Raw genomic sequence first — 14238 nt, 5'->3', positions numbered from 1 at the left:
AGACCTGATGAAAAAGAGCCAAGAGGCAGCTAATTTCGAGAGCCTGTGTTGGTAGTTTATGACATCTAAGATATCCTTTGCTTTTTGCCCCTAATATTTTTTTTTATTGAAGTATGATCTCTCTATCATATCCATGACAATGTGTAATAGCAATGACAAATGAACACAGAAAACTTCCTGGAAAAACTGTGTGTGTTGAACATATTGCAGTGTTCTCCAAAATTGACAACTTTTAATACAATTAAAGAAGTACCACATGTTAGGCTTGTTAACGTTCTGAAAATTAATATATAAAGTGTATACATTTTGTCAAAATAGTAAAGCTGTGGGAGTACTTTTTCCAACAAAATAATAATTTCCCCAAAGCTATGGTTACTAGTTACTTCTTTCTAGGGAAAAGTTTCAAATGTAGGGAATTATTTCAGGCAGTGATTTTTCTTTTCCTAGATTTCAGAGCATGGGAAACAGCAATAATAACTATTATTTACATAATCATAAGAAAGGTAGTACTAAAGAATGTTCTAACCGTTAAACAATTGCACTCATCTCCTGTGCTAGTAAGGTCATGCTTAAAATCTTGCATGCTAGGCTTCAGCATTATGCGAACCAAGAACTTCCAGATGTCCAAGCTGGGTTTAGAAAAGATAGAGGAACAAGAGATCAAATTGCCAACATTTGCTGGATCATAGAGAAAGCAAGAATATTCCAGAAAAACATCTACCTCTGTTTAATCAACTACGCTAAAGCCTATGACTGTGTGGATCATAAACCGTGGAAAGCCCATAGAGAGATGGGAATACCAGACCATCTTACCTGTCTTCTGAGAAACTTGAAGCAACAAGAAGCAATAGTTAGAACCCTGAATGGAACAACCAATTGGTTCAAGATTGAGAAAGGAATACAACAAGGGCTGTCTGCTGTCACCCTGTTGGTTTAACCTATACGCTGGGCACATCATGAGAAACGCTGGGCTGGATGAGTTACAAGCTGGAATCAAGATAGACGGGAGAAACATCAACAACCCCAGATACACGGATGATACCACTCTAATGGCAGAAAGTGAAGAGGAACTAAAGAGCCTCTTGATGAGGGTGAAGGAGAAGTGTGAAAGAGTCGGCTGAAAACTAAAGACTAAAAAAAACTAAGATCATGGCATCTGGCCCCATTACTTCATGGCAAATAGAAGGGGAAAAGGTGGAAGTAGTGACAGATTTCCTTTCCTTGGGCTCTAAAATCACTGCAGATGTTGACTGCAGCTGTGAAATCAGAAGACAATTGCTTCTTGGCAGGAAAGCTATGACACACCTAGACAGTGTATTGAAAAGCAGAGCCATTGCCGATAAAGATCCATACAGTCAAGGCTGTGGTCTTCCCAGTAGTCATGTATGGTTGTGAGAGCTGGACCGTAAAGAAGGCAGAGCGCCGAAGAATTGATGCCTTCAAACTGTGGTGCTGGAGAAGACTCCTGAAAGTCCTGTGGATAGCAAGGAGATCAAACCAGTCAATCTTAAGGGAAATCAACCCTGAATATTTGTTGGAAGGACTGATGCTGAAGCTGAAGCTCCAGTATTTTGGTCATCTGGTGCGAACAGCTGACTCATTGGAAAATTCCCTGATGCTGGGAAAGATTGAGGGCAGAAGGAGAAGAGGGTGTCAGAGGATGAGATGGCTGGATGGCATCACCAATGCAATGGACATGAACTTGGGCAAGCTTTGGCAGATGGTAAGGGACAGGGAGACCTGGTGTGCTGCAGTCCATGGGGTCGCAAAGAGTTGGACACGACTGAGCGACTGAGCAACAACAGTCGCTGATGCTTACATAGCACTTACTCTGCTTCCAACGTTGTTCTCAGCATTTTGTATTTATTTACTCATCGATTCTTCAACAACTCTATGGGATATGGTTTCTATTTTAAGGATGAGGAATCTGGGGCACAGAGAGACTCAGGCATTTGCCCATGATCAGAAATGGAAGAGCCCCTGGTAGACAGTAAGTGACAGAGGTGAGGATGTGAGTTTTCACTTGTAACTGTGACGCTCTACTCTGTCTTCCTTCACGGTTATAGTTAAGAAGCCCAAGGACCTGGGGAAGTAGATTAAGTGAGTTTTACTGTTATTTCCATTTTCAAAAAGAGAGAAAGTTTCAGAAATGAAGTGAGTTGCCCAAAATAATCAAGTTAGACAGTGGCAGAGTCTGGGACAAAAACAGTCCTAAATGTGAATTAATAAGGCCTCTGTGTTACGAAGCATTCTTCAGAGAAAGAGAACCAATAGGATAAATGTGAGTGTGTATTTATTTGTTGGTTTATTATAAGGAATTGACTCACGTGATCATGGAGGCTTGCAAGTCCCAAAATCTATGGGCAAGGGGGCAGGCTGCAGATGTAGGACAGCCAATAGTGTGAAGTGAAGTGAAAGTCACCAGGCCAGAATACAGGAGTGGGTAGCCTTTCCCTTCTCCAAGGGATCGTCCCAACCCAGGGATCGAACCCAAGTCTCCTGCATTGCAAGTGGATTCTTTACCAGCTGAGCCACAAGGGAAGCCCAAGAATACTGGAATGGGTAGACTATCCCTTCTCCAGCAGGTCTTGCCAACCCAGAAATCGAACTGGGGTCTCCTGCACTGCAGGTGGATTTTTTACCAACTGAGCTATAAGGGAAGCTCCATGTAAAGGCTTTCCTGGTTCAAAGGCAGTCAGGCAGGAAAGAATACTCTTTACTCAGGGAAGGATCAGCCAGTTTTGTCCCACTCAGGCCTTCAGTTGATTGGTGAGGCCCTCTCACCTGAGATGGGGCTTCCCTGGTGTCTCAGACAGTAAAGAATCTGCTTGCAATGCAGGAGACCTTCGTTCAATCCCTAGGTTGGGAAGATCCCCTGAAGAAGGGAATGGCTACCCACTCCAGTATTCTTGCCTAGAGAATTCCATGGACAGAGGAGCCTGGCAGGCTACAGTCCATGGGGTGGCACAGAGTCGGAGGCGACTGAGTGATACACACACACACACACACCCCTACTTGACCAAATACACACACACACACAGAGTCGGAGGCGACTGAGTGATACACACACACACACACACACACACCCCTACTTGACCAAATACACACACACAGAGTCGGAGGCGACTGAGTGATACACACACACAGACACACCTACTTGACCAAATACACACACACACACACACACCCCTACTTGACCAAATATCTGAGTACCCTGTGGCCCAGTCAAGTTGACATATAAAATTAACCATCAGAGTCTTCAGATTCTCTTGCTGTCTTTGACTTTCAAACAGCGTTTTCTCAAGACCTTCAGACCATCCCACATGACCGCTCACTCTCCTTACTTGTCATCGGCGCTTAGAGGAGGTGGCACGGAGAGTCATCTACAGTCTGTGTAGGAGAAGATAGCGGGAGGATGGGGTAGAACTGCTGAGGGCATCTCAGACTCTGGATGGGAGTTCAGAGTCAGGAATCTGAGCATTAACCACTCAGTCCCAGCATTCCAAGTACACTCCTTTCTCCTGAAGTACTTTGAACAACATTGCTTTGAAGCACATGGCTGGCTGATGATGACCAACCAGTGGTGGTACAGGAGGTCATTTCAGCATGACAAACTGGAGCTGGGAATTTGAGTTAGACTGTGTGGGGTGAATCATCTGCATTTTCCTCTGAAGTATGTTCTTCTGAGACTTTCATACTCAGGCATGACCAGTGATTTTCGTGCATGCTTGATAAAATGTATTGTTGTCCACAAGGGGGCTTCGTTTTTCTATTTTTCACCTTTTGCTTTCAATGATACTGTACATTTTGTTTTGTTGTTGTTGTTTATACCAAAAATAGAACTATTCGCTTGTTTCTGATAAGCACTTGCCATCACTGTAAAGATCTCTGAGAGCTATGGACAGTGGAGCAATGAAGGCAGCGAAGTCCAAAACGGTGACTTGGAGGCCTGAAGGCCTGGAAGGATCAAAGAGTGGGATAGTCCACTCACAAATATTTCACATCCCTCTTGAAACTCAAAACAAAGGCCTGGGTTTTTAAATATTTGGATCATAATTTGGATATATTGGATCATTTTTCTAAATCTGACGTCCTGTTTAAATTAAAAGTGAATTAAAAAAAATACATCATTCCAGGTTCAAGTGTTAATTTTTTCAGATATTTATTCCTTAAACCATTATTTATTGGGCTTTGGATCACACTGAAATCTGAATTCAAGTTTGGAGTCTTTGTTTTCTTATCCCTGCCCATTTGAAGTTTCTGTTACCCAAGACTAGGCATTAGATCAGGTCTCATCAAAAGCAATAAGACTTTTAACTGAACTAAATTTTGTTTGAGTGGAAATGGAGAACTGAGGTTACTTGCTCTTGTTTTGAGTGGCAGATTTTACATTGGTTTTGGAAAATGATATATTCTAGAGGCAAGAGGGGCAAAACAGTGTTTCACAGAAGAGTAACTACAGTGGAAAACATGCTTCATCCAGCTTTTGTGTGCACCATTGGAAAAAATGAGTATCTACAAGTCACAGGAAGAGAAATGGCAGTATATTTCCAAATCAGTTCAAGTTCCTGAAGAAATGAAGATAAGATTCATATATGGATTTAAAAATGTAAAAAGTGCAAAACTAGGATGATTGGGCTTAGAATTTTGTTAGGCAGTCCAACTTGTATATTTTATAGAAACTGTAGCCTTTTCATGGATTAACTGAAAGCCAAAACTTACAATTTGACATTAGGTTGATTAGTATTTCTGGTAGCTACTGAAATTTATGTTCTTAGAGTTTAGGGCTGAAAAATCCACTGTGGGCATATTCCAAATGCCAAGACATAGGAGCATCCATTGGCAACACAAACATTAAACAGACAAACTACGCATCCTAAATTATGGAGGAATGCTGTGGGATGAAACAAAATGTGCGGTGCATATTGTAGAATAGCCAGTTTATGGTTATCAAAGGGGAAAGAGATGGGGGAGGGGTAAATTCGAGTATGGGATTAACAGATACAAACTACTGTACGTAAAATAGATAACAAGGATTTACTGCATAGCACAGGCAACTATATTCAATATCTTATAATAAGCTATAGTGGAAAATAATCTGAAAAAATACATACATATATAACTGAATCACATTGCTATATACCAGGAAGTAACACATTATTATAAATCACCTACACTCCAATATTCTTTTTAAATTTTTTTGTGTGTGGGGGTGGGGGATTTTCCTTGTGGCCCATGGACTTAGTAGTTGTGGCATGCAGACTCAGTTGACCCGTGGCGTGTGCGATCAGTTCCCCAACCAGGGATCAAACCCTGTGTTGGAAGGTGGTTAACCACTGGAACACCAATTAAGTCACTATACTCCAATTTTTTTTAAAGTTAAAAAATAGAATAGCGTCGAGTGATATTACACTCCAGGTGACTTTTAAGTAATATTAAAAAATCACATCCATTCTCAGAGCCAAATCTGATGAAGAAAGATGAGTAACATAAAGCTAATATTTATTGGATTGTTACTCTGTGCCAGGTAAAACTTGTTCTGAGTACTTTACAGTGCTTTATATCATTCATTATACATAATAATCCTATTATTCCTACTACACTAATGAGGAAATTGAGGCACAAAGAAATTGAGAAATGTGCCCAAAGTTTCATAGCTAAAGTGGCATATCATTTCTGGTAGAAACATGTAGAAATCCTATGTACTTTCTGATCTCCCTTTCTCAAATTCTGTTTAGTTATAGTTAATTTCACAAACTGCATTTTCTATGGAGGAGAACAGCCCATTAGACCAGAGCGATTACCTCCTAAATAGGATTGAATTTTTAAAGAGTTGGTAACAAGTATAGACGGAGAAGGCAATGGCAAGCCACTCCAGTACTCTTGCCTAGAAAATCGCATGGACAGAGGAGCCTGGTAGGCTGCAGTCCATGGGGTCGCTACTAGTCGGACATGACTGAGCGACTTCACTTTCACTTTTCACTTTCACACATTGGAGAAGGAAATGGCAACCCACTCCAGTGTTCTTGCCTGGAGAATCCCAGGGACGGCGGAGCCTGGTCGGCTGCCGTCTCTGGGGTCGCACAGAGTCGGACACGACTGAAACGACTTAGCAGCAGCAGCAGCAGCAGCAACAAGTGTAGAAGAGGATAAGTTTCGTGTCAGAGAGCAGAGAATGACACATAAGCTTGGAAACATGCACAGTATTTTTGTGGGAGGACTTTATAAATACAGAGAGAAATGTGAAAATCTATTTAGTGATAAAGCCGACACCTTTAGTGTTGGTGAAATATCACATGACCACAGGATTAGAGAAACCCCAAGCTGCATGATTCCATGAGATGTGATGTGATGTCTCAGCGAGCACCTTAAACTCAGTTGCCCTAGTGGTAAAGGACCCACCCGCCAGTGCAGGAGACATAAGAGACACGGGTTCAATCCCTGGATCGGGAAGATCCCCTGGAGGAGGAAATGGCAACCCATTCCATTGTTTTTGCCTGGAGAGTCCCATGGACAGAGGCGCCTGGCAGGTTACAGTCTGTGGGGTCGCTAAGAGTTGGACATGACTGAAGTGACTTGTGGGGCTTTGGGGGTTTCAAAACTGAACTCCTTCTGTTACTGCCCAGATCCGCTCCTCCCACAGCTACCCTCATTTTGGTTGATGGTGATTTGGTCCTTCTAGTTGCTGAGACCCAACCCAGGTCCTTTTCACCGTCTTCCTTCTGCACCTCACCACGTCTGTCTCATTAGAAACTGTCGACAGCACCCAGAATTTCCCTGCTTCTTCCCTCCTCTCCATCTCCTAACCGTTGTCCAGCTTCTATCCTTGGCCTCCCACACTCTGTCCTTGACACAAGGCCACAGGGATCTGTTACCACCTAAGCTGGCCCAGGTTACAACTCGCCTAAAGCCCCATGGTAATTCCTGGTTGCACTCAAGTGAAGCCCAGGTGGGCTTCAGGAGCCTGCAGGATTTGACCTTGGAGGCCGTGTCGATGTGCCTTCTACTCTTAGCTTGCTAGTTCTGGTCCCGCTGCCCTGACCTCTTTGCTGCTCCACAGACGGCTGAGGCTCGCTCGCACTGTAGGGCTGTGCTGTCTTCTTGTGTTCTTCCCCACGTGTCCTCATGGATCCTCCCTCACCTCCCTCCAGTTTTCCTCAGATAAGCCTCCTATTTAACATCTGAGCATCTCATTTTGCTTCATTTAAAATTTTTTCACAGTGCCTGTGACTCTCTAACAGACTGCATAATTTATTTCTTCATTATTCCTGTTATTTCTTCCCTGTATCCCTTTATCCTCTGCTGCTGGAATGTATGCTCCTTGAGGACCGGACTCTGTTTTGTATACTGATGTACTGCAAACACCAGAACATTGCCTGGGATGTAGCAGATGCTCAAAAAAGGATGACTTGTTGAATAATGTAAATAGATTTTAAATACAATTGGAAAAATAAAGACTGTTACTCAGAAACAACTGCAATAAGCACTCACCTGGGCCTGCCAGATGGCTCAAGTGGTAAAAGAACCTGCCTGCCAATGCAGGAAATGCAGGCAGGAGACTCGGGTTTGATCCCTGGGTTGGGAAGATCCCCTGGAGAGGGAAATGGCAACCCACGCCAGTATTCTTGCCTGGAGAATCCCATGGACACGGGAGCCTGGCAGGCTACAGTCCATGGGGTCCTGTAGAGTTGGGCACAGCCAAGCAACAGAGCGCACACACACCAGCACAGCAAACATTGCAAGGCCGTAGGGACTAGGTATGTGTTTCCCTGCAAGATGGATAGGATAAAGGAGAATAAAAAAAAAAAACTGTACTGTTTGTGTTCTGCCCTCAAATATTTAAAAGCTGATGAAATCATTTGCTTCTTAAAGTAATGAATAGAAATCCTTAAGTCAACCCTATGGGGTAGTTTCTGTGATTATTTGAGATTCCATATGGAGTGCTTAGCATATACCAGCCACACAGGCAGTACTTAGTAACCATCAATTTTTATTGCTTTTGCGCTTGACATAAATGCATATGCAGTTTAAATAATTAGTTTGAATAAATAACAATGAATTCTGTTTTTTTTTTTATTGAAATCTCATAAATTAAACACTACGACATGCTCTGCATTTCATCTGGCATTTAATTATATGTCTGTTTTGAATTAAAGCTCATCATGCTTTAAAAACTTGGGGGAGTTGCTCTAGGTTTTTTTTCTTTTAAGTCTTTGTGCAAGGGGCCAGTGTCTCATAGCTATTCAGTTTACTGCTGTTGTGTGATTGGAATTTGTCCTTACAAGATCTGTGATTCTTTCTTTTTAAGGTGTGGGTGAATTCTGTCACTGAGATTACCCATGATGAACTCTGTGCAGTGGATGGGGACTCCTCCCCACAGGACCTGGCCTACTTGGTCTCTCCACCCAGCAATGGACATTTGGCTCTCAAGTTCATTCCTGGCCGTAGCATCCAGAACTTTACCCAGGCTCAGATCAATGAGGGCCAGCTAGTGTTTGTACATACCGGTAGGTAACTGAGAAAAGCAATGTGAAACTAAAATGTGTTTCAGTCAAAGGTTAACATGTAGTCAAACCTAATAGCTACTGACGGAAAACCACAAGCCATCTAAAAACCTTGCAGACTGTATAGTTTTTTTTTTAAAGTGACACATTTTAGTAAGGCCAGTACATTTAAGCTTACATTTGAGTAAGGCCAATAATAGCAAACATCAGAGGGTACCTGTAACTCATACTTGGCTTACTCACATTGTCATGTGAGGTGAAATATGTACATTTCAGATTCTTTTTCATTATGGGTTATTATAAGATATTGAATATAGTTCCCTATGCTGTATAGTAAGTCCTTATTGTTTATCCATTATATATAAAATAGATAAATGTAAGCTTCTCAGAGATCTTTTTCCTGACCGCCCACTGAAATCACATCTCTTGCATTTATCTCTGTCCCTTATTCTGGCTACCTTACGTTGTAGTCTAGATTGATTTGTTCATTTGTGTGCTCTGTCTTCCCCACTAGAGTATAAGTGCTAGAAGGATAGGGTCTTCCTTTTGTTTGCTCTTACATTCTCAGCACCTAAGAACAATGACTGAACATAGTAGGTGCTTAATCAAAATTTGTTGTAAGAATGAAATCCTATTGATACCTGTTATGTGCCGGGTAATGTTCCAAATGGTACGAATACGTTAGTGAACACAACAAATGCATTTGTTAAATGAGTGAATACAAGGGTGAATGAATGAATATAACTGCAAATCTACGAGACCTTGATATTTAAAGGCTTTGTTTTCTTCCCTCTAGTTCAGTTAGTTCAGTTCAGTCGCTCAGTCGTGTCCGACTCTCCGCGACCCCATGAATCACAGCACGCCAGGCCTCCCTGTCCATCACCAACTCCCGGAGTTCACTCAAACCCATGTCCATCGAGTCCGTGATGCCATCCAGCCATCTCATTCTCTGTCGTCCCCGTCTCCTCCTGCCCCCAATCCCTCCCAACATCAGAGTCTTTTCCAGTGAGTCAACTCGTCGCATGAGGTGGCCAAAGTATTGGAGTTTCAGCTTTAGCATCAGTCCTTCCAATGAACACCCAGGACTGACCTCCTTTAGAATGGACTGGTTGGATCTCCTTGCAGTGCAAGGGACTCTCAAGAGTCTTCTCCAGCACCACAGTTCAAAAGCATCAATTCTTTGGCGATCAGCTTTCTTCACAGTCCAACTCTCACATCCATACATGACATGGGAAAAACCATAGCCTTGACTAGATGGACCTTGGTTGGCAAAGTAATGTCTCTGCTTTTTAATATACTGTCTAGGTTGGTCATAACTTTCCTTCCAAGGAGTAGGCATCTTCTAATTTCCTGGCTGCAATCAGCATCTGCAGTGATTTTGGAGCCCAAAAAAATAAAGTCTGACACTGTTTCCACTGTTTCCCCGTCTATTTCCCATAAAGTGATGGGACCAGATGCCATGATCTTCGTTTTCTGAATGTTGAGCTTCAAGCCAACCTTTTCACTCTCCTCTTTCACTTTCATCAAGAGGCTTTTTAGTTCCTCTTCACTTTCTGCCATAAGGGTGGTGTCATCTGCATATCTGAGGTTATGGATATTTCTCCCAGCAATCTTGATTCCAGCTTGTGCTTCTTCCAGCCCAGCATTCCTCATGATGTACTCTCATATAAGTTAAATAAGCAGGGTGACAATATACAACCTTGCCGTACTCCTTTTCCTATTTGGAACGAGTCTGTTGTTCCATGTCCAGTTCTAACTGTTGCTTCCTGACCTGCATACAGGTTTCTCAAGAGGCAGGTCAGGTGGTCTGGTATTCCCATCTCTTTCAGAATGTTCCACAGTTTATTGTGATCCACACAGTCAAGGCTTTGGCATAGTCAATGAAGGAAATAGATGTTTTTCTGGAACTCTTGCTTTCTTCATGATCCAGCTGGTCATCAGTAAATCAATAAGCCACATCACCACTGTCCATCTGCAGGAGGGGTGATCTATCTGGCCTGTTTCCTGGCTGCCCTTGACAGCGGTCAGAGAGGGCAAGCTGCCCATTCTTAGCCACAGGAGGAAGTTGGGGGAGGAGAAGTGTGAGACTGGGGTGCATGATGGGAAAGCTAAAAGCTGTATCTTTCCAGCCACTTTTAATTACCTTCTTTGAAAATATAATAAAGAAAACAAAGATAAAAATCTGCTAAATTCAAAGGTAGTAATTTCCTGATTATCTCTGCAGTTAAGTACAAAGAATTCCCAGATAACCTGAAAAGCATTTACTGTGTGACTGCTCTTATCTAGTGGTTCCAAACCTGTAGCCCGGGGACCTGTTGGGGGTTAGTTTTATTGCAATAAAATCATAAATCTACCCACATATGTACCAAAGTGTTGTTTCTAGACTGAATGATCTTTTCCACATGAGTTTTTATTTTTTAATTGTATGCAGTTGTTTTCATTAATAAAATACAAATTCATTTAAAGGGGCATTGAATTGATAGGATGTTTCTGCCAATTATGTGTGGTTTTGGTTAGTAGATGCGAAAAATCCAGGTATTATTAGACAAGGGCCTAGAAGTTTTTTTATCTCTCTGAAAGGATTATCATATGTTCAAAATAATGAGAACTGCTTTAGAGACTTGCACAGAGAAAGTTCAGAATTTCTAAGACTAAGCAATGTGCAGTGGGAAGGGGTTACTGATTGTCTGGCGTGTGCTAGGCACTGCAGGAGCTACAATGACAGGACCCATTTTGTTTAATCTGCAGAAGTTTTCTGAGTTATTGGGAGTAAACGATCTCATTATAAAGGTGAAGAAACTGAGGCCCAGAAAGACGTAACTTGGTCTGACTCTAAAGCTGGGCTTTCTCTAATAGCTGCCACCATAGAAGGGCAGAGTAGTTTGAAGAGCTGAAGTTACTCTTTGCAGTGAAGGATTGAAATATAAATTAGCTCTTTGGATTGATTTGTTTGTCAACTACCAGGTCAATATTTGCTTTTGGCAAATAGAGAAAATAATTTCTCCTAAAAAAGCAGAAAGGAGAGTTAAAGTCAAGCTCTTTTGAGAGTCAATCCATCACATTTTCTAAATGGACCTGGAGGCAGTAATAGCCTTCAAAGTGGCAGGAGCCCAGCTGCAGATGAGCCTCTTGCTGAAACCAGCTGGTTCTCCCTGCTACATCTGTCCCTCAACAGCCCCAAACAAAGGCTTAGGTTTAATTAGTCTCTCTTAGCATTTATATCTGCAAAGTGCTCCACCATTAATCTAATTCATTATTCCAAATAACAACCTAAGTAGGTCGATAGAGCCAAGAAGTTGTGGATAAGTGATTTCAGGTTGCCCTTCTGAAAGTACTGTCAGGTCAGGAGAATCTCAGGTTGTACAATAAAATCCACAGGTCACTTTCATGTTTCCCTCCCTCCGTCTCTTTGGTCATAATTTGTATGATAGTTAGTGCACCTCGTGCACTAGTCTAGTGTTCGTTTTGCTATAATTCTTTTGGATTCCATTTCCATTTTGTTTCCGAATTCATGAAATGTTCAAAGTGCCTAATAGCAGAAAACATTTTCTCCATAGTTTCACATTTAATTAATTACAACTTTCAAAGTGCTATTTCTAGTAAAAAGGAGCAAACAAACAAAAATACTGTTTGGCTGTGCGCCTCTGTTCTAAATTAAGCAGACCCAGAATTCTCTTCCTCTGTTTTTTTTTAAAATATGGTGACTCCAGTGTACTGGGGAAAAAATGTTTAAAGGCTGTAACCTTTTATTTTGAGGAGTCAGAACTTTCTGTGCTTAAATAACAGAGACTTAAGAGAAGGTTAAGTCATCAACCAACCTTTTATTAAATCATGTTATTAAGGGAGTACTTGTAGGTAATTGCAGATCCTGATCATGCCTCCTTTGTTCCTTGCCACATGTCCCTGAGGGCAACGAGGAGGGCATTTCTACCCATTACATAATGCAGAGACCTGTGGGCTGCACATTTCCTGCTGGATGAACAATTTCAAAAGGCGAGGGGACTGTGATCGTCATGCTCTCTGCGTGATGATCTTGCCAGGTGCTTTGGGAGTCAGACTGATAAAGCACTCGGGGGAACAGGATCAATAGGGGGCCCGGCTCAACTTCTGTTTCACACTTAAGTTAATTTATAACTTTGTTGTGGTCACTGATCCCTTGACAAAAGTGTGAGAGTAGAATTATCTTCTTGTAGGAATTTAACAAAACTGGGGCTGAGTGTTTCTCCACTTTTCTCTTTCCCCTCTTAGCAGGAAACAGAGATGGATGAATAATGGGGAAGTATCTGGGGGAAGGGGCTGTGTTATTTAATTCCCTCTAGTTTTGATTTTCATTATCATCAAGTAAGTGTTATCAATAGTTCAGAAACTGCTAAGGGATGCATGTGTCTGTGGCATCCTTATAATACTTTTATCGGTAAATTGACTCCAAGATAATAAAATACAGGTAATGAACATGTCTTAAATTTTTAAAAAAATTTCTTGGAGGTGACGTCTTTGCTTTCTTTTGTTATACTTTCAGGAGAGGATGAGGTGGAAATATGCATTTTAGACCTTTATTGGTATTCTTTTCATTTTGTGTTTTGGCAGTATTTGATTTGGTGAGCTTGGTGACCATATTAACTAACTCTCAAATTGATAGGAGTAGCTTTGCAGGGAGATCAGGTGGGAGAGAAGGTGCAAGTGGGTGGCTTTTGCAAAATGACCCAGACTGACAAGAGTGTAATTTCTTCTTTTGAAGGAGCAATGTCAGGAGGCTTTAATTTTCAGGTTACTGACGGTTTGAACTTTGCACCACGACAAATTTTTAGCATCACAGCTCGAGCTCTGATCATTAGCTTGGAAGTAAACAGAGGACTGAGCATCTTCCCAGGTAAAATTTTAACTTCATTGAGTGTTTGGGTTTAAGTGTTTTTCAATTAATAAATTGAAATATAATTTAATATAATATCTTTCTAAATATAGAAAGTTCTACCTGCATGGTATAAAGTATTATCTTTTACTATAGAGTGACTTCAACAACAGTTGCTGCTGCTGCTGCTGCTAAGTCGCTTCAGTTGTGTCTGACTCTGTGTGACCCCATAGACGGCAGCCCACCAGGCTCCCCCGTCCCTGGGATTCTCCAGGCAAGAACACTGGAGTGGGTTGCCATTTCCTTCTCCAATGTGTGAAAGTGAAAAGTGAAAGTGAAGTCGCTCAGTCGTGTCCGACTCTTCGCGACCCTATGGACTAGCCTACCAGGCTCCTCCATCCATGGGATTTTCCAGGCAAGAGTACACAAAGTCCCCAAAAGGATTGTCTCTTTGCAGGAATTTAACAGAAGTAAGGCTGGGTATCCCCCACCCCTGTCCTTCCTCTTTCCTGTTCCTCAGAAGAGGGCATGCTGGTGAAGGGCAATGGGGGAAGGAATCTTTATGGTCCATGTACACTTTTCCTGCACTAGCCTTAGGATCCTTAAAGAAGCAGGAGCTTCTGTCATGACTATCTAGATCTTGGGGTTTTCTTTTTTTGAATATAAAAACCTTTTGTATCAGGGGACCAGCAGTTCTTGCTTTGAGGCCCTGCAGCCTTTGAACTGGTTTTTGCCAAGAATTTCAACCTGGCTGAGCTGGAGAGATATAAGTGAGTATCTCTGACTCAAAACCCTCACTGAAAGGATAGAACAAGGTTTTACCCAATGGCAAGGGTAATAAAATAAAGGAGGAAAAAAATGGAAAACTTGTTATTTCCCTCCAAA

At 41.9% G+C, this 14238-nt stretch overlaps 1 protein-coding gene across 1 annotated transcript in view; it reads left to right on the top strand.

The window, feature by feature from the left end:
• Positions 1–14238, top strand: part of LOC129553261 (chondroitin sulfate proteoglycan 4-like) — a 77983-nt gene that overhangs the window by 29315 nt on the left and 34430 nt on the right. Inside the window, 2 exon segments of the mRNA XM_088827687.1 lie at positions 8309–8507; positions 13243–13374. Coding sequence (XP_088683813.1) covers positions 8309–8507; positions 13243–13374 — 331 coding nt within the window.

This window comes from Moschus berezovskii, chromosome 18 (assembly GCF_049115385.1).
Source record: "Moschus berezovskii isolate FMDL1 chromosome 18, NW_MosBer_1.0, whole genome shotgun sequence".
Lineage (NCBI taxonomy): Eukaryota > Metazoa > Chordata > Mammalia > Artiodactyla > Moschidae > Moschus > Moschus berezovskii.
Note: the sequence above shows the minus strand (reverse complement) of the source record. Positions and strands in the feature narration are given on the sequence as shown.